At 37.6% G+C, this 26,166-nt stretch overlaps 1 protein-coding gene across 2 annotated transcripts; it reads left to right on the forward strand.

The window, feature by feature from the left end:
* The first annotated feature begins 439 nt into the window (after positions 1 to 439).
* atp13a2 (ATPase cation transporting 13A2) lies at positions 440 to 25,842 on the forward strand. 2 transcript variants are annotated; one of them, XM_053240973.1, is made up of 29 exons: positions 440 to 646; positions 5,473 to 5,570; positions 7,037 to 7,204; positions 7,335 to 7,393; positions 9,367 to 9,436; positions 9,517 to 9,596; positions 9,711 to 9,788; positions 9,879 to 9,948; positions 11,152 to 11,286; positions 11,426 to 11,492; positions 11,723 to 11,854; positions 13,781 to 13,942; positions 14,064 to 14,174; positions 14,287 to 14,333; positions 14,462 to 14,650; positions 16,715 to 16,927; positions 18,115 to 18,222; positions 18,344 to 18,500; positions 18,597 to 18,708; positions 18,842 to 18,966; positions 19,632 to 19,816; positions 19,976 to 20,068; positions 20,157 to 20,236; positions 21,536 to 21,688; positions 21,833 to 21,929; positions 23,618 to 23,841; positions 23,926 to 24,077; positions 24,769 to 24,941; positions 25,086 to 25,842. In XM_053240973.1, exons 1-29 carry the CDS (start codon positions 634 to 636, stop codon positions 25,251 to 25,253), a joined length of 3,519 nt encoding a protein of 1,172 aa, XP_053096948.1. In that variant the 5' UTR covers positions 440 to 633; the 3' UTR covers positions 25,254 to 25,842. The 2 variants fall into 2 exon arrangements, with proteins under 2 accessions (XP_053096948.1, XP_053096949.1); XM_053240974.1 differs by lacking the exon at positions 440 to 646 and adding an exon at positions 674 to 1,634.
* Positions 25,843 to 26,166: the final 324 nt, after the last annotated feature.

Genomic DNA, 26,166 nt, shown 5'->3' on the forward strand with positions numbered 1-26,166 from the left:
TTTGGAGTGCATGTACGTTCATGAGACTTGGCTTCCATGCACAAAACTGTCAATCACCTCATCAACCACGCCCTTTTAATTATTTATCATATGCATTTATCATAAGAAGAAATATTGGGAGAGATATCAGGGTCATCTTAACTTGTAAAAACAGACAGAACACTATTCTTATATATTCTCAATATTCTAATCATTTGTTGCATTGTAACTTAAAAAAAAAAAGAAAAATCTGTCCCAGTCACTAACATGGGAATGGGCGGGGTTAAGAATTTTACTGCAACCAGCCACTAGAGGGCCTCAGAGGCATCTCGGCTCCACTGTCACGACGTCCACCCTTACGTGCACTCACAGGTCCTTTCAGGCTAGTGTGGCGTGTAAGCATGTACACCACATGTCCACCAGGAGGCAGTGTTAAACCGCTTCATTGTCCTCCGCGCATACAAAGGAAGAAGAAGATGAACAAAACTCGTCACATGCTGAGAAATCTAGTTACGGTTTCATACTTCAGTTGCATAACAGTCTCAGTAAAGCAGATAGTATAGACCGGTGCCTGTGCTCTGGGGAAGTGTGGAGTTAAACAGTCAGCTGGGAAGTAAAACAAAATGAATTTAGGGTAAACCGTTCTGTTAAGAAATGGATACATACGGTGAGTCTTATGGAGATTTTAATATCTGTACTGAAAATACTGCGTGTCAGGGCGGAACTACTTAAGACACTTTTATTTTTGGACCTTTAGTGTTACTCTGTTGTAACTGCCATTGGCATGCACTTCTATGTCAACTGCTGTTTCTTACTAGATAAGTAATTACATTGTGCAGACGTTTCAGTTGTTTTTCACTGAATAACATTATTTGTGTTGTTGTGAAGCATGCAGTTTGCTCTGTTCTGCTAGACTGAGGCTTTGCATTGCTCTGTCAGACATCCTTGAGTGTCCCATCTGGAAAACAGCTGTTGCAAGCCTAAATATACATGAAGAGGCAGTGGATCTCTTCATATGAATAGTAAATATTAGTGGTATTAAGGCACACTATCAGTATATGCCTTAGGTGTTTAAATTTAAAGTATTTAAATTTAAAATTATTTATTTTATTTTTTTTGATTAATTATTCATTTATTTATTTATTATTTATTCATAACCAGCAGCACAACCTGTTATTGCTCTTTCACCTTTTAAAGCCTTTAAACACAAGGTTTAAATGAATTGCATGAACACGTCAGACTGAAATGACAGGCTTCAGCTGTACTGACACCAATTCATGCTGTCGAACCTCAGATCCTTTACAAAAAGTCTGCATCTTGCTTTTAAAAGCTCTGATAGACACTTCTAGTTGATTCTAGTACAGTAGAAAGGGACTGTACATCCTCTGAGATGCTTGTAAGCATTGCTGAAGGATGTAGGTGTGGAGAAGAGGAGGAGTTACTTCCTGTATTTGCACACAGAGGTGAGTCTGGTAAATCTAGCCGGTGGCTTGTGTGTGTGTGTCTCTCGCTCTCACACACACACACACACACACAGAGATCTTTGGCTCAGAAGCTCATTGAGTCTCGGATATAATACGCGCTGACAGTCAGCATGTCACAGGTTTAGTGAAAGGAGCTGATTTTGATTCCAGGAAAGGAAAGAAAGCATCAAGGTAAGATAAAAAATACCTGTTTGTCCTGCCGTGTTCACAGAAAAAAGAGGTTTTATCCAGGGCAAAGCTGAAAGACTTTGTAGATTGAGTTGTTGTTGTTGTTACGGGATGAATCCATAGTGCAAGGTACTAGTGTAGCAACCATTATTTCATGTCTTACACATTGAATTAGTGACTACTAACTACACTGATACTGCTTCAGACCTCAGCGCACAGAAGTACAAGCTAAGGTCTACGCAGCACTACTGGACCAACAGGTTTTTTTTGTAAGCTCCTTTACCCACAGTGTGTGTGTGTGTGTATTGTGTTCTTCTCAGTTAGGCTTTTCACATGAGACCTTGGCAGACAGCACAAAGTGGCTTAACTTTAGCAAGATTTATGTTTTAGTAGTGAAAAGTAATAAAGAAATATTCACTTTATGTATACAGTTAATGGCTTAACTAATGCAAATCATGCAAGTTTTTTTTTTGAATGGCTGCTTACAGTCTTTTGTGTGCAACATGTGTATGTGAATACTGTGACCTTGGAATTAGATGATTCTATGTGTCAACTTTGTAATTTTTGTGATATTGAGTCATAAGATTTTGACCCTTAAGTAAGACTTATTTTGTGGTATCTGTTCTTCTGTTCTGTTTTTGCGTCTTCATTTGTTTTTTTGTATAGGTAGTGTAATGGCAAGTAATTTTATTTGCACATAAATCTTTGTTTAATGTCCTGTCTGTGGTTGCAGAGAGTGTAGCTCTCTGGTAGTAACACTTGGCTGCCTCTTGAAAATGCCTCTTTCAACAAGAAAAAAAGTTTTGCTAATTACAATAACAATGAGACTGAAAAAAGACTGATCTTCTAACACACAATTATAGCAGGGTGCAAATTATTGGGGTGGGGGGTGGGGGGGGTTGTTAGATATTACCCATGGTCTATCAACTTCTTTTTAGTTAAGCCGTTTTTATGCCATTATAATATTTACTAATAAGAAAATAAGTTATTTTAGTTAACAAGTCAGTCCAAACAGACCTCTCTCATCAGGATAGAAATGATTCATCACGGGATAAAGGTGATTATTCAGAACTTTTGCTGCAGTTCATTGTATTTTCGAAACTCAGAAAGTTCCAAGTTGATTTTCTCAAGTTCTGATATAAACGTGTTCTTGTACTTCTGTTTGGAAAAACAAAACATGGATTCCTAGAGCAAGTTGATATTTGTATGGCTATTCTCCAGATTTACTAAACATACAAGGTTGAGTCAAATGAAAACTTTCATTTTCTAATTTGCATTGTTTATTGCAAATAGGTGTCACAAAAGTGTATCAATGTTCTGCATAATCTCTATTTTGTTCAATGCAAGCGTTCCAACATTTAACAAGTGTCCGGATTCTTCTAGAAGAAACAGTCTATTTGTCTAGTTGCACTTTTAAGGTTTTCATTTGACTCACTCTCACATAAAGGATAGCTACATGTATTATTTCTGTAGGATTAGCAAAGAGAAATGCAAAGATTATGTCATAATGGTCTTACCATGATAGTAAAAGCGAAGTGGGCTGAAAACAGTAGAATTATGTTACAAATCTAAACTTACAAAGTTGTTAAAAAAACCCTTTTAATAAAACAAAAGCTACATATCAAGTAAAAACAAGTTCTTTCAAGTAGAAACTGATGCATAGGGATATCTGTTTACTATTGACTGTGTGCACCACCACAGGGTTGTGACATCGGGTGTGTTTATTTTTGCGACTGGGAGTTCCGAGTTGAATGACCGATAAAATCCCATTATGAGTGTATCTCTGTGGTTGCAGAGAGTGTAGCTCTCTGGTAGTAACACTGGGGTGGCTCTTGAAAATACCTCTTCCAACGAGAAATATAAAAATTCTAAAGAATTACAATAACCATGTGATTGAAAAAGTATTGTTTAACCCAGCTAATAGCAGGGTGCAAATTACTGTGGGCTTTTGGGGACCAAGACTTCCTAAAACAAGACTTAAGACTTAGTTTTTAAGAATTTAAAAACAAGTGCTTGGGGTGTTTCTTGAAAATTATATTAGCATTGCCACCACACAGCTCCAGGGTCGCTCATTTCATCCTGAGGTTACTGTCTATGTAGACTTTCACGTTTTCTCGTGTCCCATGTTTCCCTGTGGGTTTCTCCTGGGTTCTTTGAAGTAGAAAATGATGCAATGGGATATCTGTTTACTGTTGACTGTGCCACCATATTGTTGTGACGTCAGGTGTGTTTATTTTTGCGACTTGGAATTCCAAGTTGAATGACCATTCCGTTGCACTTTTCCATGGTGGAGGTTGGGTTTTTTCCAGGTTCCGAATACAATGGATTGCAGCATTTGTATTGATTTTTGCATTGACCTTGCCTCTAAAGACACAAGTGGACCAAAACCATGGCAACAAAAGGCAGCAGCATAACAAGCCACATTTTTTTTTTTCTAATTTTTCATCCATCTGCATATCCCATCTAAAATTAGAACAGGTAGTATAGCAAAATGTAAAAACTTAAAACCATTTTGTATTTAGAAATCAAAACAGTTCTTTAGTAATAACTAGGAGGATAAGAGGAGAAATCTTCAACTTAGACCTTTAAACAATATATTGGTGTAACACTGTAAAATTTAAGAGTAAGAGTAAGAGTAAGATATTCCTTTATTTGTCCCGCAGTGGGGAAATTGCATTTAGCAACAGCAGGGGTACAGTACAGAAAGAGTATGCACACAAGAACAAGGTAGATTAAAAACTATTCTGTACATAAATGGCTTAAATAGTGCTAAAAGCAAAAATCCTAACACAAAACAAAAAAAGGAGAGGGGTATATACACATAAGTACAGGTTGGTTGAGAATAGTGTAGCTTGCCAGTAGTGTGACGGTATTGCACATTAAAATATATAGTATATTAACACTAATCATACCACATATCTAAATGTGATACCTCATTTATTTAACGGCAGTACAGAAGGATTTGTGAGATAATAAAGAAGGGAAGCAAAAAAAAGAAAAAGAGGTCAGGACAGGACAATCAGAGAAAACTGTATTTCTGCATTTGTTTTAATAAACTTTTCTTTATTTAAAAAAGTCTTTATTAAACAATATAGCCATTTTCCACTAGGTGAAATGAAGAATGAGGGCTGTGATGATCTCTAATATATATGGGCTTATATGTGAAAAGTGAAAAGGAGAAATACACAAATAGATTTATTATTTTAAAAAACATTTGGACCATACAGATATGCCAAAGAACAGTAGCAAAACTTGGTGAAATTCGTGCACACCCGTTTTCTGATTACACTTGGCCATATATGTCTTTGATGAATAAGGGACAACATGCTTTCACATGTTTCTTATAGTTGAGATGTTCATAATAGAATTAAACCTCATTATGCCCTCAGTGGACTAAATAGCCTTTATGGAACATCAGACTAGATGCTTACGTCACAAGTCATTGTGTTACTCATCTATCAGGCTATTTTATTTTGTGCAATGAAAGATTCAGCCCTTTTTGTGCTGTTAATGAAGGCTGCAATGTGAAAAAGAAACATTCAGTGACCTGTCAAAAAGAAAACAAAATAAGGGACAGTTAAAAGGGGATTCTTCCTTCATTTTTATTTATATTTCTTTAAAGCATGGCCAAGTTAATTCACGTCATTCTTTTCTTTACTCATCCAAATTTGGCATTTGGACAGTTGTAGTCCACATTGCTAATTCCAGTGAAGGAAGCATGCATGCTTAGCTTTTGTGTACAGAAGGGGTGTGTAGGCCATGTTTCGTCAGTGCTGAATTGACCTTGCTTCCTTCACTGCTGGTATTGGACCATACTGAAGTGCTAAATCTCTTTCTGCAGGGAGCTGCCGCCAGCAGCCGAGTGGGCTGACCCACGCAGATCCAGCGTCCAAATTTCTGGATTCTGGAGCTGCAGACGTCCACTCTTTCTGTCACATGGTACTGAACATAAGAATACCTCTTCTAGAAATAGACTTAACAAGATTATAATCCAGTCGAGACAACAATGCAAAACAAGAAACATCAAGAAAAATAGTTAGAAAAGAGCCAGACAAGAAGTCAGTCTCCAGACCTGATCAGGAAAAGGCAATGTAAAATAGATACAGCGTGAAGAATGTTTGCTGGGAAAAAAGGCATGTAGTAGAGAACAAAGTGGGCCCACAGCCATGCCCTAGGACTGACTGGAAGCATTTTTAGCATTGTAAAATGTTAAAAGTTTTACAAATTTTAATTTTTTTCTTCATTTCACTGTTATTTATTTATTTATTTATTTATTTATAATAAATATACAGTGCCTTGCAGAAGTATTCAACTCCCCCACACACATATTCTTTATTTTTATATTTTTATATTATTTATAAAAATATTTTATTCCAATCTGATGTATCTTAGAGTGAAGTAAAAAAAAGTTTATTATTGGTCAGCAAGTATTTCAAAGAAGCTCCAGATGAAAGGTATTGTCTTAACAAGGGCACAACTGACTTATAATTGACCTTCATCTGTGAAATATTGAAACAGTTCCCATTTTCTGAACAAAAACCACCTCAACTGTCATTGAAGAGACTGTTAGTCAGAAGGAAAGGAGTGAAAATGAAACATAAGGAGCATTTTTAGTAAAAGATAAGGTAGTAGAATTTCATAACTTAGGAATGGGGTGTTAAGATATATCTAAGAGGTTAGACATCCCAGTAAGCAGTAGTTGATCTACTTCTATGAAGCAGAAGCTGCATCACTCTACAACACCCCTTGTCTTACCTAGATAAGGCCGTCCGTCTAAACTCAGCACAAAAACAAGATGGAGACTGGTGAGGGAAGCCACGGTGAGGCCAACAGTCACTCTGAAGGAGTTACAGTATACAATGGCTGAGAGTGGAGTGAATGTGCACCAGACAACCATTTCAAGAGCTCTAAATGAGGACTGTATGGGAGGGTGAATCCCACTGAGAATCTGTGACACTGTTTGAAATTTGCAGTCAACAAACAACTTCCAACCAAAAAATCTGCCTGGAAGAATGGGCAAAATCCCAAAGGGCATAAAGCTGTTATTACAGCAAAAGGTTATTCCATCAAAGAGTAGTGTGAAAGGGTTTAATATTTATGCATTTTTCATTTTTTTTTAAAGATTTGCTGACAAATAATGATTTTTAATTTAAAAATTTTACTTTAATAGCATTTGCAATAAAAATACCATCTGAACAATCTAAGTATCATCTGTAATCCAGACAAATCTGATGACTTTAAAGGGGGTTGAATACTTTTGCAAGGCACTGTATATCTTACAGTTAGGCTTGACTTGTGCCAGTAGGTCACTGTCTCTCTCCAGATCATGTTCCATAACCTAAAGCGGGAAGAAGGAAGCAGCCTGTGTGGTGTAATATCTTTTTTATTGTTTTACTCTATACCAGGATGTGCAGGGTTATAGACGTGTACGCTGGAAGGTGTGGCTCTGCCACTTTGGAGCACTATGTTCCTTGGGTATGCTGCTGTTATTGTTCAGGTGGCGACCTCGCCTTGGCGTTCTGGCTCGTTGCTCCTCCTGCCCCATTCCAATGGCAGATACCTTACTGCTGAGGGTAGGATTAATAATTAATTAATAATTAATTTATTGAAATTGTTTTATTAACGCTTCAGATTCATTACATTATTTTAGTGTGTCTTATAACCTATTGGGTTTAATTTTAATGTTTTCTTTCTATTATATAGGATAATTATGGGCAGCAGTTTGTCATAGAGGTACAAACAGAAGAGATTGAAGAGGGGAGGTAAGACTATTTAATGTTTTTCTTTTCTGATTAATTTTAATATTTAAGCATAGCTTTTAATATACATATCTTTTATTTTCTTTTTAATTTTCTTAAAATTATTTCTTTCCTATTATTCATCAGATTTTTTAAAAATCTTAGTACATTTTGCTTCCAGCAGCAGTGTTTTACATGATTACCTGATTGAGACTGATGGAGATGACTCAGAACTCAGCCAGTTTGATTGTCATATAGTCATTTCCAAAATTATTGGCACCCTTGATAAATAATAAAGAAAGATTATCCTAAGATATATTTAAAAACGAGAAGCTTAATACTTTTCATCCAAAAATTTCATACAAACATCTTTTTTTAATTAAAAGCTTTCTCTCAAAATGTATGTGACAAAATTATTGACACTCCTAAAGACACATTCTTGAAAAAGTTCTATTATTTGTCAATTGCTCCCAGTCATCAGAAAATCCAGTATTGCTTTTGAGAATTTCCTGTTTTGCTGGGGTGTGCATATGAGGTTAGACACATAAAATCTCTTTGTCATCCATTATCGTTGAGAAACTCTAAAAACTTTCAACACAGAAGAGACTGACGGTTGTTGACTCATTGTGTGTGTATTTTATTTTTTGCTTAGTTTCATTTTGACTGTAAACAACCCACTTCTCTTGGATCAGTGACCATTATCCTTTTAAAATTCTCATATCTTCTGTTTTATATGTCATTTTAAGGATTTCTTTTATAACAGATTTACCTTGAATTTGGGAGATAGAGCATGTGTCATCTTGGATACCTGTTATATTAAAGCCAGAACTGATTCAATGAATGCTTAATTATTATTTTTGTCATAACATATAATAATAATGGTTATGATATGTGTGTTACATAATTAAAAAAAATATGACAGTGGATTGAGCCTCAGAAATCTTGGTCTGCTGAAGGAAACCACTAAAGAGGAAGAAAATCAATTTGAGTATAAGAGACCTAAGACCTAATGATCATTTAGACGATCATTTAGTACTCTATACAGAAATGTTTTTGGGTCATATGTAACCAAGGTAGAGCATTTTGGCTAAATTAAAATGTCATGATTAAAGTGCCACGTGTAACACTAAGGCAGCCCACACCTCAAAAACACGAAAATGTTCCTCTATGCTTGTAAATAGGAAATACTGTGAGAAAGCTTTTTCCAGTTTGCAGAATCTTTACAGAACATTCACATTTTTGCATGACCGTGCAAAAAGAGGTTCAAACATAAAATGTCCTTGTGTGTCCTGACCAAGGTTGCCCAGTCTGTGTGATGGAACCAGTCCAGTCCATACATTTTTAATGAAGCAGTATTAAAATCATCTAGTTTTCCAAAACAGTAATTTTATCAAGGTCATAAAATAGTCTCAGATGATATCTATAAGCAACAGTAAACTATTGCACAAGCACATTCATACAGTAAAAGAAGTCTATTTTTATTTCATAGTCATTTGCCGTAGTTACAATACACCAGTTGACCTCTTAATCCACTACTATTTACAGTTTCCAGTAAAAATCTTTCCTTTTTGGCTTGCAAAATGTCCAAACCCAGACCTGTGGACAAAATCTCTCCCAAGCAGGAAATTTAAAGCAGCCAAATTTTGCAGACTTGGCAAACCGGGTGCTGACCTCAGCCTGAGGGCAAGTCTGAGCTACAGTTCTGAAAAGCTGAATAGCACAACAAGCTGAATGAGCTGGATCAAATATTCTATAAGAACTGGAGAAATCATTCTCACAGTCATGTGGTTAATACACGAAGTTGTCGCTTAAGACTCCAAGTATTAAAACAGCAGCAGTTTTTATGTTGAGTATTTAAATAGACAGTATGTCAAAGCCATTTATTGTCAATTGAATCTTGGTAAATGCTATTTGCTGCTAATTATACTTTCCTTTTTGGAATTAAGTTAGCATTGTGATCATCTCAGATAACCACAAATTTGATTTTTTTTTTCCAGTTTAGGGCTTGCAGGAGGAGAGCTGGATGAGAATGAGTGCAGAGACAATATCCAGCTGCACAAAGATGAGGTAAAATTGACAATAATAATGGCTCTAATTGTTTCTAATGATGTTTTCCTGTCTTATTATTGATTGCTTCTATCCCGTAGAAAACCCTGCTGCGATACTACGTCTTTGAGGGCATGCGATATGTGTGGATGCCCAAAAAAGGGGCTTTCTGCAAAGTTAGGTAACAGATATAATTATCATGTAATTATTTATTTGCTCCGTATATTGCGTTAGGATTTTTGCAATACAGAAAATAATGTGAATTATTGCTTTTTTATTTTATTTTATTTTGCAGTATTCTCAGTGAGGGTTGGACTTGTGCTGATCTGCACCACCATCAGCAAGGACTCAGTCAACTGGACCAAATTTCAAGGTCTCACATCTTTGAATCACATGATGCTTATTTAAATGACGTCTTACACAGCCACAACCTTTTTGATCTCACTCTCATTTCCTTCCCCAGGAGACAGATTTTTGGGGACAATATCATTGATGTGCCTGTGAAATCTTATTTGCAGTTGCTGTTTGAAGAGGTACCTTGTTTTGCCTTGGCTTTATCTTATCCTTATGCAAATTTACAGAAAAGTAGCTTGTGTCATGAGATAAGGCTAAAAGATAAACTTTGCTTATTTTGTAAAAGATCAAGGCTCAGTTAAAGGAAGGAAAACATTAAGATCATCTAACATAGTAGGGGCATTGTTCGAATACTATGGCACTTTTCCACTGTGCAGTACAATAACAAATATGATCCCTAATTTGTTATCATACCCAAGAACCAGTGCAGAATTTTGTTCTTGCCCAGGTATTATGTGAGGCAAACCAAGACATATAGCTGGAGCTAGAAATAATGCAGACCATTGATTGATCAAACACAAATGTCACAGAACCAGCCTTATATTGGCTCTGGTTAAATCTCAGGGTGGACTGCTGCATTCTGAGTAGAAGCTTCCTTAGAGAGCAGAGCAGCCAGTAACACATTACAATAGTCCACTGTAGAAGTTATGAAACCATGCACTAGTATCTCTTTGTCATGTAGCGTTAGCATATTTCTGTTTTTAATGTCATTAGTAATATTTCTGCTTTTCATGTTATCAGTCATTAAAGGAGGGTTCTGATAAGGTATCACCAGAAAGAAGTTAAGAATTTTTATCTCAAATTAATTTGAAACCTCTCATATAGATTTCCAACTCGCTCGTTATGGAATATTTTATACTTGTAAATATTTTTACCATTTAAAATATCTACCGTTTAAAATTATTTATATGTTTATGTATGTATATATTTACTTATTTGCTTTCTTGCTTGCTGGCTCTCTCCTACCATGAATATAGTCCTTGATGCTGGCATGGAATAAAAAAAATGTAAACACTAAATAGGGTTAGCATTTCTAACGTTTTTCAGATGATGATGATGATGATGATGATGATAAGCAGTCTTAGAGATGTTAGTTACAAGGGAATGACCATCATTAATCAAAACCCCTCAACCTCCATAGAGCTCCTCCTATTTTATAGGTATCATTATACAATATGAAACAGATAAAGGTACTTGAGTGGGGTATGGATAATTCCTGATTTGGATTTGTAACCACACTGTGCTGTATTGTACTGCCTGGTGTAATGCTGCTAAAATATGATGTGGCAACTTTTCCAACTTTTATGTTTTAATGCTGTTAATACATTCTACCCTGATACTGATATTCATTTTAATCCAGTTTCATCTTGATCCTCATGCAGGTCCTCAACCCGTTCTACATATTTCAAGTGTTTAGCATCGTCCTGTGGATGTCGGATAATTACTACTTTTATGCTGTTTGCATCTTTATAATATCTTTCATATCCATCGCTGTATCCTTGTATGAGATCCGGAAGGCAAGTACATGATGTCATTTCTGCACCTCTTTTATACACACACACACACACGCACATGCTTATTTAAGATACTTAAGCTGCCCTCCCATGTTTGTCATGACATACTCATTTATCAGGCTTTTTTTCTGTGACTCTTCAGCAAAGCAGCACTCTGCGAAGCATGGCCCAGCTCATAGTGAACGTCACTGTACGCAGAGCCACTGGAGGTGATCCTGAGGATCTTACTTACTATAGTTTGGCGTGCACACATGCTTTATAATTAAATCAGGCAGTAAAATTTCAGTTTATCCAGATAAACGTGTACATTACTGACTTTTGGAGTTGCTTATTTTAAGTACCTGTGTACTGTGTACCTGTGTACCTGTGTGACACTTCTTCTTGTGTGTGTGTGTGTGTGTGTGTGTGTGTGTGTGTGTGTGTGTACCATGCAATCTAGAGGAGGAGTGTGTGAGTTCTGTGGAGCTGGTACCAGGAGACTGTGTGGTGATTCCTGCTGAAGGTCTGCACCTACCATGCGATGCTGCCCTGCTGGCCGGGGAGTGCATGGTCAACGAGAGCATGCTGACTGGTGAGTACACTCAAGTACTCTTATGTTATGTCCCATAGGGAGAGTTTGCATCAGGAAAAATCGAATGAGAGGGTATTAGGCAGACATCTGATTTATTAACAAATCAACCAACCAACACAAACACAATGCTATATCTCCACATATGTGATCATTTATGCTTTCTTTCTCTCTTTTACACAAACACACACTGTCTATATCCTAACTCTATATTTTAGTGCACTTGTGCAACACAGATTATACAGATACAGTGGGGTCCAAAAGTCTGAGACTACATTGAAAATCTGGAATTATTTTTTTCATTTAAAGTTGGATATAAACAGAAGGTTTTAGAATTTTTAAATATCTAAAACAAAGAAAGTAAATGTTCAATATCTTGCATGTTTGATATTCAAGGTTCCGCTCTATTTCTAGATCCCTATTTAAATTTAAGCAAATTCGTGATATTGACCATGTTAACTGTTTTGTACAAAAGGTCAGATTTTCCTCATGTCTAATCTCTTCTGTTGAAGCATGTGTTCAGACAAGACTCCAATGGATTTGATCTACAATTGATCATAAGTTTTTGCACAAACCTGTGAAGTCTGTGTCAGCTTGAGTGCACACTGTCATTAAAGCAGAAAGGGGACCAAATACTAAGAAACTCTGAAATTCATGTAAATATTTCAAAGATTCTACTTTTCACTCAAGTTGTTGTTAATAATATACTTTGTAATGAAATTTGTTTTAAATTAGAAAAGAAGGCAAAATAGAAGCATTTTCACTAGTGGTCTCAGACTTTTGGACCCCACTGTAGATGAATGAGTCTTCACCACGATCACACGCCAACAGTGCAGATGTCTCTGAATATGCTAAAATATTTCGTTACAGCAGGTGAATGGCATAGCGTTTGTGGTGTACTTGGTATCCACCAAAGGCTTCTATAACTAAAAATCAATCTTATTTTCTCTTTCTTTTCTTTTTCTTGAGAGGAAATGGCTATAAATACCAACGTTCTTAAAGAAGAACAATGGATATATTTGCTTCTGTCCATTTGTCTAGCAATTGACCAGTGCTAAAGTTACATTTTTAACCATAGATAAGAGCGCCATGCACAACACAGGCCTGTTTCACTGAATGCAAAATCTAAACATAGCCTAAAACATTGACAGAACTTCGACAAGCCTAAAGTTTGTGGTTCACAGACACATAGCTGCAGCGTAGGAGAAAGGCTTCAGAGTGGGAAAGTGCCAAAATAATTCTAACTCCCTAAACCTAACAAAACCAAGAGAAAAGCAGCCCAGAAGAAAAAAAAAATTATCCACTCCTATGTCCTGGCTTATGGGAGATTTTAAAAAAAGTGGCTTACCTATAATAACATGGCTTATATGGATAGTTTACTATCTTTTATGGCTCATATACTGTCTGTTATAGCTGACGCCTAAGATTTAAGATTACGCCTCTGTACAGCTCAACAAAGAATGTTCTCAGGAATGCACAAACAGCACTGGACTGTGCTACTCTTCTCTAAGCCCTGATGTGGAGGATGAATCCTTGGGGGAGCTTTGTCAACAACACAGCAGGCATGCTGTTTTTCAGTATAGATCAGCCAATTGGGAACATCAAACTACTCGCTGGAGATGAACACTATTAGATTGCTGTTGTCACCATCACGAGGGAGATCTAAAGGGGGAGAGAGAGCAAGCTAGGAATGGGGAGAGCTGGACCAGAGAATGAGAATGAGAGCTAGAGAGAGGAGGAGAGAGCACAAAAACAATTTCCAGGCATCTTGAGGAAGTAACGTATAGAAAAAGCTTAAACCTTTGGAATCACTGGGTGTGGTGTGTTTGCACACCTGCTTTGCTAATAAAGTATGCTATAGGTATGTGATGCTTTTTCTCTTTGCCGTTTCTCTGACACCCCTCCTTCAATTTCACCCTTGACTGTCAGGTGAGAGCGTACCTGTGATGAAGACCCCATTGCCAGTCTCTGAAGTGAAATACAGCCCTGAGTCTCAGCGCAGACACACACTGTTCTGTGGTACACAGGTCATCCAAGCCAAAGGAGGTTGTCCCAGTGGGACGGGGGCCATAGCTGTAGTTACACACACAGGTAATTCTGAACACAGGATATTACTGCAATGTGTTATACGCATATGACAGGTTTTCAGGAATTCATTTTGCTGACCAGGTTTCAACTACAAACACAGACCTGTTTTTTTTTCCCCCCTCAGGCTTTTTCACTGCTAAAGGTGATCTCATCAGCTCCATTCTCTACCCACAGCCGGTTAACTTCCGTTTTTATACCGATGCCATGAAGTTCCTACTTTTCTTAGGAGTCTTGGGTAAAGTCATATTAACAAATTGTATAGATTGTTACCTCTTGTGTACTGTATGCAAGTCAGTACAATTTGGTTTCTAGGAGATAATCACATGATAAATGTCCTTCTGTTGCAGCACTGATTGGCACAGTTTACAGTATAGTGATGCTTTTCATGAGCAATGTAAGTAAGAATCAATAATAAAAAAAAATAACTGTATAATTAAAAAAAATTATTAATGTATAATGTTGTGGGTGTGTATTGATATTACAATAGATCATTATAGACATCCACTAACTTTTTGTCCTCAGACAACGTGGGCACAGATCGTGATCCGTTCTCTGGACATTGTAACCATTGTGGTACCTCCAGCTCTCCCTGCTGCTCTAACAACAGGCACGATCTACGCCCAGGGGCGCCTCAAGAAAAACGGCGTGTTCTGCATAAGTCCGCCTCGTATCAATGTCTGTGGAAAAATTTCTCTGTTCTGCTTTGACAAGGTAAGAGAAGAGTAGAGTCTGGTGGAAAGTGAGCACATTTCTGATGGATGCACGATAAATGCTTAAATAGAAAAATTAGTGTGAACATACATCAATAAAGGCTTAGGGTTTGATTATTTGGTGAATTAACCCCCCTTTGAAACTAAAGTTCAGCTTGACAGATATGTCAAAGTAAATAAGTAGATTAGACATTAGATTAGGTGAATGTGTTAGTCATTTCCTTATCAACACTTATTGGATATTCTGGTTTGCAGTCTGGCGACCAGAGAAAAAAATGTAGTCAAAGATAACAGTACAGTGCTGTTCATGTCAAACAAAAGTCTCTTAGCTGGCTACATATAGCTACTATGTTTTAGATGCAGAAATAGACAAGAAAAACTCTGTGAAATTAGGGGAGCAAAGCAGTTATGGAAGATGAATGAATAAATGGTTGCACACTATGTCACATTATGTATATATGGTTATCACACAGCCGCCGTGGATAATGCAACAGAATGTGCTGTTTTTCATTTGTCTTTTCCCATTGCTTAGTTTTTCATTGTGTGGCATTGCAGTATGTGTGTAAAAGATTACAATCGATTCTCCTGCGGCAGACATCGCTGTTTTAACTACCGCAAGAGAAGCCAAATCTCACTTGTCACTTGCCTTTTATATCTACAGTTGTATGCAAAACACCTTTTTTTAAACCTATTTGTAAGAATAACATTTAAAATACTAATGCACACTTAAACTTTATGTTTAATGAACTTAAAAAATAGAAAATAATTTAATTATGGTATGTGCGCAGCATGTTTAAGATCTGCCATCATATTGTCAGTGATGTTCAAGTTAGGGCACTGTGAGGGCCATTCCAAAAGCTTCAGCTTGTGTTTCTTGAAGTAGTTAATGGTGGATTTTATTGAGCTATGTGTTGGATCATTGTCCTGTTGTAGAAGCCAATGTAGAAAGCTTCACCTTCTTGACTGACTGTGTCAAATTTGCTTCCAGAGTTGGCTGATGTTTACTGGAATCCATTCTTCCATCTACCTATGAAACGTGTTCTGTGCCATTGGCTGCCACACAACCCCAAAGCACAATAGATCCACCCTCATGCTTAACAGTTGGCAAGATGTTCTTTTCATCAGATGCTGCTCCTTCCAAAAATAACTTGACCAGAGTTCCATTTTTACGTCGTCAGTCCACAGCACTTGTTTCCAAAATGCTTCTGGCTTATCTAGATATCGTAGAATGGTGCACCACCACTTCTGTGTCAGCTAAACCTTCCTACAGGTCCTTGTTATCATATGGGGATTTTGCTTTGCCTTTCTGGCCAGCATCCTGGCAAGTTCTATCAGAAAGCGTCCTTGGTCTTCGTGTTCTTGCCTTGACTTCCACAGTTCCCCTTAACCTGCCTTTCTTAATGACATTTTGGATACTGGAAATTGTGAGCTGGAACGCACTGTGATATCCTTTTATAGCTTTTCAGGCATCAGTTAGATTCATTTTCAGATACTCAGTCAGCTGCTTAGAAGAGCCCACGGTTGTTAGCACAAGGTTTGAAGAGACAGAGAATTTGTTATGCTCTGGAATTGTTATTCTAAACGACAATTCTTGATCTACTGAACAAGTCCTAATTACATTACATATTTTATTTGATTCTTTTTCACAAAATTCAATAAAATATGTAATTTGTCCAGGGGTGCCCAACCGTTTGCATACAAGTGTATCTGTCTATCTAGAGAGAGGTCACAAATTAAAGGCAAAAAACAGTGGCTGGGTTTGGCTCCACTTGTCTCATTAGAAGAAAGGTCACTGCAAATCAATACAGAGTTCTTCTGACTAATTACCTTTGTCCTATGATGAAACATTTCTATCCTCATGGGAGTGGATTCTTGTAGGATGACCCCGCCCCCAACCACAGGGCATGAGGGTCACTGAATGGAGTATGAAAATTATCATATGCTATGACCTTCACAGTCAGCAGATCTCAACCCAATTAATCAACCCAAAATGAATAGATAATAGTGGGATGCCATTGGTTTAATTAAGTTTTACGTTCTCCGGTTCTTTTTTTTCCCCTCTCAGACAGGTACTCTGACCGAGGAGGGTCTGGATGTGTGGGGGGTGAAGGAGGCTAACAGAAATGGTGCAGGGTTTGATGAGCTGGTACCTGACCCCCGTCTTCTCTCCCCGGGACCCATGCTGTGGGCCTTGGCCTCCTGCCACTCGGTAGCTTTACTTGGAGCTCAGCCCATTGGAGACCCACTGGAACTCAAAATGATTGAGTCTACAGGCTGGGTGAGGACACTTTTTACACATACCACTTGCCAGTAATAGACGTTCTTTGAAACTTATGTATTTTAAACTAATGTTTGAGTTTCACATTGGGAATTCACAAAGCTGCATGTGGCAAGGCAAATGCAACTTCAAGCTTCTGCAAGTTCATTTTTTTATCTTTTTTACTCAGTTTTTCTCCCAATATGGTTACTTGTCATTTCCTTCTTACCATCCACCCATGCCATCTGTGAAAGATGTAGGCTAGCATGTGCTTCCTGCAAGACGCATGAAGCAAGCAACCACATCTTTTCAAACTGCTGCTCATGCAACTGCACACACTTGGAGGAGAGCACTACTATCTTCTGTGTACATGAGCTGACAGACTCCCACAATTGGCTTGTGTCACTCTGATTAATGGATACAGAGCACAATCAGTTTTGCTCTCTTGGGCTCCTAGGCATGAATGGCTGTGGCATTGTTGGGATTCATGATGACAGGATACACGCTTTTCAGTTGCACCAATCAGGAGCCTGAAGCTATAATTCTGCTACCAGCAAGAAGACAAATTGAATTTGATCTCTCTAAATTTAACGCAGATTGGTTCTTGGAAAAATTTCCACCAGTTAAGTCTCCCCATCTTATGACAGCTACCAGTCCGAGAGGGTGAAGTCGATCATGTGTCATGTGTTTCCTCCAAGACATGTGAAGCCAGCCGAACGCATATTTTTGAACTGCTGCTCATGCTGCATCACAGTGCAGCATATCACATTCGGAGGAATGCATATTCCATCCCCTTCCACATGCATGAGCTCACAGATGCCCATGATTGGCTAGTGTCTCTGTGATTGATAGGGGAGAGAGAGTATGACATCTCTCCCACCCAGAGAGCACATCCAACTTTGCTTTCTTAAATTCCCAGCCACAGATGGCTGTGGCATCGTCTATATTCGAACTATAGAGCAAACACTTTTCTGTTGTGCCACTCTGGAGCTCAATAACAATTCATATGTTGATATGTATAAGATTATACACGAAATAAACACAGGGTATCATTATTGAGAAGTTACCTCTGGATTTATTTTGAAGAACAGGGATTATATCATAGTACAGTTTCTTGATATAATTTATAAGACATTGGAGAAAATGATTGATGTAGATTTGAAGATATGAGAATATGTCTGTGAATCTCTTTGTTGTATATATGCTAGAAACTGGAGGAGCCGACTAATGAAACAGGCACAAGTGTTGAGTTTGGCAGCCATCGGATCCTCGCAGTGATGAGGCCACCTGCTTCAGAGTTCCAGCCTGAGGGAGTAGTGAGTATACACCGAGGAAATGAAACTGAACCAAAATAAGTAGCTGTATTTTTCACATCACACACATATTTATTGTAGTATTTCCGTGAATTATTTGTTCCTCTTTTGCTTCTGTTTCCAGCCCATTAGTCAGCCAGTGGCAATAGTGCGCCGTTTCCCTTTTTCCTCCTCTCTACAAAGGATGAGTGTGGTGACGGTGGGCTCGGGGGGAGGATCAGCTCACTGCTTCCTCAAAGGGGCACCTGAGATGGTGGCCAGCCACTGTGTGAAAGAAAGTGGTACGAACTGTGATTCTAGAAATTCTCAATTGTTTTCTTGCAGTTTGCCTTTCAGTGGTCATCTGATGTATTTGCCCTTCACTTTGTGCCTGGCAGTACCTTCTCAGTTTACCAACACACTCCGGGAGTTTGCGAGTGAGGGCTTCAGGGTCCTAGCACTCGCCTACAAGGAGATTGATGCCCAGACAGACCTGAGCAGTATTGAAAGGTCAGTTCTATGCGGTTATAAGGATTCAGGTTATTTACTGTTTATTTATTTTCAGAAACTTGATGAAGTAAGACTATTATAATTTTTTTTTATTTCTTGGACTGTACATAATGTTCAGCGTATCTGTTGGTAGGGTAGATGTGGAGGCAGATTTGCAGTTCCTGGGGCTGTTAGTGATGAAGAACCAGGTGAAGCCTGAAAGTGCAGGAGTCATCAGCACTTTGAGACAAGCACTGATCCGCCCTGTCATGGTTACTGGTATAAAAACAGTATAATCCTACACTACATATTTCTATAGATGAGTGCAAAGGTTTGCATACCTTAAAAATAAAAATTATGGCAACAAGATGTTCCTTCACAAAAAAAACAGTTAAATTTTCCTTAATGTATGCTCTAATTTGTATTAATAATAATAATAATAATAATAACGACAAAGCCAACACTTTTTCTTAAGTGATTCCAACTACTTTTTATATCCTCTGAACAAATGTACAATTTACCTCCCTTCAGCCCACTTACATCCTATCTGTTATAACTCACTTCAGGGTTCCTAACAAACTGCGATATGTGAAGTAAAGAATTTCAATGTAGTGTAATGTATATGTGACAAATAAAGGCCTTCTTCTTCTTCTTCTTCTTCTTCTTCTGGAAAATCTTGTTTATGCCAAATCTTCCACTCAAAAACCATGACCAGAGCAAGCGTTTGTAGTCATTTATATGGCTTCCAGTACCAGCCTTTCATTATCTACAAATTCTTGTATTCCAAGCATGTGATTACTTTGCTGCACTTTGTAACTAGTGTATTCTGTGTGTTAGTGTGTACAGTGCCAGACTCTACAAGCAGTTTCACACACAAATGTGTTCTGTGACTATTGACATGGCATTTTTTTTTCCACTTTCGCTTCCACTTCTCTTTCAATCAGGAGATAACATTCTTACAGCTCTGAATGTAGCAAGAGCATGTGGCATGATGTCCTTACATGAGCAGATTATTTTTGTTCATGCGTCGCCCCCTACTGCCAACTCCATGGCATTGTTACGATTTCATCAAGGTGATGGTGCGGCTGCTGTCGTCAGCACACAAGAGACCATGGATAGTCTGGAACAGGTTCTTATACAGGACTTAATTTACTTCATTTCTTTAAAGCATTGAACAACATTATCATGTATTGCTTTACTTATAGAACTTGTGATATACTTTGCATTTCTTTTTTAATTGGGTAGCAAAAGCATTGTATATTCTAAAAGCTTTCTCTCTGTTCCATAGGGCCTTTACCAGAACAGTATTAAGTATCATTTGGCTATAAATGGAAAGTCCTTCGCAGCTCTGTGCGATTATTTTCCAGAGCAACTACCTAAGGTACATTACTAAACTGCATGTGCATTCATCACATACTGATTGCTTTCCAAATTGGATGTGAACAGATTCTGGTGTATGTGTGCTGCAGGTTCTGATGAAAGGAACAGTGTATGCACGGATGTCTCCGGACCAGAAGACACAGCTGGTTAAAGCTCTACAGGAACTGAAGTAAGAGCAGAGAAGCTAGATGAAGTAATTTCTTAAACACCAGACAAGTTTGAAATCATTTTGTTATATTCTGTTGTAAAAGTTTTAAGCCTTTAGTTCAGTTTTTACATCTGGATTATTTACAGTAGTGGTTATCAAAGTAGGGTCCATGAGGCATAGACAGGGGTCTTTAATTTTTTATATTATTATTATTTTGTTACAGGAAATCAGAACCCATTATTTCCAAAGTTGTATTTATTATTGAGTTCTTATAGTTATTAGTTGTTTTGACTGGTCACTTGAATTGTATGGGTTTTAATTTTAAAAAAAATATGTAGACCTATAAAATAATTTCAAATTGACCCTGCTGTGGAATTAAAAAAAAAACGAACAAAAAAAAGAACAAAAAGTTCAATGGTTCCAATAAATAGCTAGATCATTGTATAGACCATAAGCTGATCAATACTGTGTGTATGAGAACTAGTGAAACTAAAAACTCTTTATTTAAACTTTATTTACTGTTTTATTCTGTGCCATGTTAACTGTGTGGTTTTGAAGCAGTTAAATTTCTTTTTCCATGTCTCGTGTATAATGCTAGCTACTGGCTGTAGACAATTTTTGTTCACATACATAAGGGAGGGCGATCTGACAATAATATCATATCACAATATCTGATATTTTCACAATACATATATAAGTCTGGTAACAAAATGGCAACAAAATAGAAGTGTAAAAAGAAATTTGTGAAAAACTAATCACTAATAATTTTAATTAAAACTATTAGTTAAAACTTTTAGTTTTAAACCATATTATACCAGAGAGCTTTTGAATTCTCAAGTCTGATTGATCAGAAGATGTTTATTTAACATTTAAAGAAGGAGTTTCTATAATTAATTGTACATAGCTGTTATAATGTAAGTGATAACAGGAACTAACTTGTTTCATGGACAGTCCACTTGACAATGGGCTGCATCACAGCACTCCATTGTGGATTTTCCTATAATGGCATATCCCATCATGTTTTAGTCCTTACATAATGTAAGTTTGTGGATATAAAAATTCTTCCAAATAAAGGGTACCAGGGGAGGCAAATGAACACTAATTTACCAATAACAATTTAGGTCTCTAAAGCAACCACACCATGAATTACCGCATGTGTTGTTGAGTTTTTCTCACAGACAATACAGAAGAAGCATTTCTTCTTTCAGTTTTAGTCAGAACAATAACAATTCACTCATGATAATGTAAGCAAACCATATTGTGGCTGTGAAGATGTTTCTTGCGAAGTGTATTCTCCTCTCTGGTGCTTTCCCTCTCCAGTTACAGAGTGGGTATGTGTGGGGACGGAGCTAATGACTGCGGAGCGCTGAGGGCTGCTGATGTCGGAGTCTCTCTGTCTGAGGCTGAGGCTTCTGTTGCTTCTCCCTTTACCTCCAAATCTGACAACATCAGCTGTGTGCCTTTACTGATCAGGTTAAACAGAGGAGTTCTCTTTCTTGTCTCTGAATCATATACATTCAATACAGTCAGCCTGAATTTCATTCATATGATTGAATTCATTTTACAGTTCAGGAATATCTGTCCTTTTTAATGACTAACATGACTTTGTTTAAACAGGGAGGGAAGATGCTCACTGGTGACATCCTTCAGTCTTTTCAAATATATGGCATTGTACAGTCTGATCCAGTTTTCCTCTGTACTCATCCTCTACACTGTGAGTGTTTTAAGTGTTCGTACTATTACATTTAGCTTTATCTGTCTATATTCTGTATTAACAACACATTATTAAACTAAGCATATTAATATATTATTAAACCAGTTCCATACGCCCATTACACTCATGCTCTGTTCACTGCTGGCTCTCTTTCTGGTTATATCACTGTGAATATTTTATTTTAAATTCCCTACTTATGTATATTATCACCTCAGCTATTAACACAGCACATTCTGATGGGAGGCCGGAGTGTTAATACGAGATTGAGGGATTATAATGTAACAATGGATTATAATAACTAAAAAAAACTTCTATTACACTTTGTTATTCTTAAGGCAAAATGACTTTTTTGTTTTGTAAAGACATCTCAGCACAAATATCATATCAAATGATAGTGCAAGTATCACACTGAACATTCTACCAGTGAAGATGATTTCAAATGGGCCTTGAAACTGGCGTTTAAACATAATCTCTATAACATATGGTTTTTAATGTTTGTTAGCCAAGTTGAACTAGGGTTTTTTGTTAAATACAGATCATTTTAACATTGATATGGTTTCAGTAATCATTTAATATACACTATATGGCAAAAGGTTTGTGGACACCTGAACTAAACACACATGTGGGCCTTCCTTAGACTGCTGGCACAAAGTTGGGAGCACACAATTGTATAGAAAGTGTTTGTATGCTGTAGCATTACAATTTTCCTTCACTGGAACTAAGGGGCAGAGTCCAAACCTGTGATGGCATGACAATTCTCCAGTGCACAAAGCGAGGTCCATGAAGACATGGTTTGATAAGGTTGGAGTGGAAGAAGTGCATCAACCCCACTGAATACTTTTGGGATGAACAAGAATGCAGAATGTACTCCAGACCTCCTCGCCCACCATCAGTGCCTAACCTCACTAAGGCTGTTGTGGCTGAATGAGCAGAAACCCCCACAGCCACGCTCCAAAATCTAGTACAAAGCCTTCCCAGAGGAATGGAGGTTATTATAACATTAAAGGGGGACTAAATCTGGAATGTGATGCTCAAAAAGCACATATGACTGGGATGGTCAGGTGTCCACAAACGTTTGGCCACATAATGTAAGTCATTTTTGACTGAAACAGAACATAAAGGCTACAGTAGTGCAGGTGGCTGATTTGTTGTACCACATGATTAAAATTCAACATTCTTTTGTTACCACACAAGTGATGATGGTAATTGAGTTTGGTACAGCTCAACAATCAGTAATAATCAATACACTAAATAATAAAGTGATAATAATAAAAGACAAGACAATGTGTGTAAGAAATGTGCATTAATACTGAATCAGAGTGTGCAAATGTAGCAGAAGAGTATATGCAAATGTTGCAATAGTACAGATCGAAACCAGTAGCAACAGTAATAACTATACATTAATACAATCAGATTTAACCGAGTGATAACAGTGTGTGCAGTTTGAAGTGAAAGGATAAGGGGTTTATAGTACCCCCTGAAGAGCAGTTGAGATGACTTCTCTGATGGCAAAAACTGAAGTGGCTTGTTTTAGTCATCAAGAGTGTATATCTTTTGGCAGAGAGAAGGGGCTGAAATATGGTGTGCTGGGTAGGAAGGGACATTTTCTTTCTTACAATCTCTTCTTTTGGATGTAATTGATGTATCTTTTCTGATTATTTTTTAATTAAGTTACTTTTCTGTCTTAGGTGAAAACAAACTTGGGCGATCTCCAGTTTCTCTTCTTTGACTTGGCCTTGGTGACCGTGCTTGCAATAGTGATGGGTCGAGGCGGCCCCAGTGATCAGCTTCACCCCCAGCGACCCCCCGCCAGCCTTCTAGCTCTGCCTGTTCTTTCTTCTTTACTCATTCACACAATGCTGCTCATCCTGGGCCAGGTGGCTGCTCTGCTCATCACCAGATCACAGGAATGGTGAGTCTAAGAAATGGCCTTATAGTTGTTGATCGTTTTTACTCCACAGATTTATTTATTTTATATTTTGTTGCCCTTCTGTAGGTACATTCCTCTCAATTCCACTGTGTCAGGAGCAGAAAATTTGCCAAACATGGAGGACACAAGTGTGTTTGCTCTATCAGGGTTCCAGTACATCATCATGTGCATAGTTGTGACGAAAGGCTACCCTTACAAGAAACCACTTTACAAAAATGGTAATATACAATGTAAAGAATATTTTGGCATCGGGGCCTATTGAGATGTCCTCTAAAGCCAGTATTACACTGTATGATTTTTAGTCTGATTTTGCTGTCGCAGACAAAATGAATGAGATGAGATAGGCGCTCTTAGAGCTCATTATGTGACATCCTCAACGACGGCCGAATTAGTGCCATTGTGAACAAAGTTAGCCAATTTTTGCCATTTGATTAAAATGTCACCTTGTGAATACTGTTATGACGTCTAAAATCCACCAATAGGAGGACAGCATAGGATTACACAAAGCTCACAGGACTGTTACAAATACAGTAATGCCAATGAGGAATCATAAATAAATCGTGGCAATGGACCACAAGAGGTCCTTATTACCTCAGGCTCACTTTGAAGAATGTTGGTTTATGCAAGCCCATTTTCTGCATAAGCCTAGATCATGATGTAGTAATTTCCTTTAATCATAGGTCTATCTTTAAGAGGATCTTAGTGGATCTCGCAGTGTGTTAGAGAATTCAGCCACGATTTTATTGCGATCATCTCATACAGTCTTGACAAGTAAAACTCTTTAAAAACTTCTGTAATCGCACAGTGTAAAACAGGCTTATAACTTTAATTCCTCAAACTGTATTTTCTAACTATTGCAAGAGCTACTGCGTTTTAACTTGTCTCAATATTTTCTGTTTTTCCTTATAGTCGTTTTTCTATTTGTGCTGCTGGTCCTGTTTGCAGTCATGATTTGGTTGGTTCTGGTCCCCAATACCTTTTTTCACAATGTACTGCAGCTGTATAACATCACTGACTTGAACTACAACCTGTTGCTGGTGGCACTCGCTGCTCTCAACTTCTTCATATGCTATCTGCTGGAGGTAATAAAAAAAGAAATAGGATAATCAACCTGCTCAGCACCAATCCAGCTTTTACCAGCAACTGTACAGTATTGTTAATTTATGGTAAAGTTTGTATAGTTGAATAGTCGATTACTCTCAGCCATGATGTTCTTCTATCTTTAGGTTCTTATTGACACATTTGTTCCGAACTGCCTCCGTACCCTTCGTGGAAAGCGGCAGTCGAAAAAGCAGTACAAGCGTTTGGATGCCCAACTGGCAGAAACTCCATCATGGCCACCGCTGGATCAGCCGCTTTACCCATCACAGTGTTCTGTCATCGGAGTTAGCTAGCATAAGCCTCCTTGAACACGAACTAATAATAAAACAACTAACCATTATTTTCCATAATTAAAAGTGCCACTAATTGACTACTACCTCCTAACGCATACATTTGGAGTCAATGAAGTTATAACATAATGAAATTCTCCTCGGCAGCTGTCAGTAAAACGTCTGCTCAGAGGAAGAATGCTGACAGAAAACGTAAATGCCATGGACCACAACATCCAACCAATCTGGACAAGGTGGCATTCTCCAGTAGCTTGCCAATACAATACACACTGCACCTTATACTAATTGCTACCAAAGCGCTAACTATATTTTTAAACTCACAGTGCTGCATTCATTTATACATGAAGAACTTTTATGCTTAGATGAAGAATTTAATCAGGTGACAACGTGTCATGTGCGCTGCACTGGCTTCAACTAGTGTTAATGGGACCTACATTCATTATGAAAACTGAGATCTTGATCTAAATGTCTACCGCCTATTATATATGGCACAGTTACCATAATAAAGCAATGTATATATATTCATAACTCAAATGTTTAATGTCATTAATGCACTTCAAGTAGTTCTTAATCCTACTCTTCATTTATATTTGCAAACGAGTAGTAGCATTTCTAAAATATACAAATTTAAAGCTCTGAAGGTCATTACTTTAAAAAGTCTTTATTAAATGGGCATTTTGTAAAGTATTTACAAGTAAGTGTCCATGTTCACACACAGCTCATGATAAATCGTTCTGATTGATTTGATACAGTATGTTGCAAACAAAGATTTTAAAGAACACAGCAAGGAGGGATGGTGTTTGTGACTAGTGTAAAAAACTAAGGAGAGAGAGAGGCAGAGAGAGATGCAATGTGGTGGTATGGTGCTTACTGTGGGTGGAAATACAGCACTAACACTTGATGAACCGCTAATGGT

The sequence above is a fragment of the Pangasianodon hypophthalmus genome, chromosome 16 (assembly GCF_027358585.1).
Source record: "Pangasianodon hypophthalmus isolate fPanHyp1 chromosome 16, fPanHyp1.pri, whole genome shotgun sequence".
Lineage (NCBI taxonomy): Eukaryota > Metazoa > Chordata > Actinopteri > Siluriformes > Pangasiidae > Pangasianodon > Pangasianodon hypophthalmus.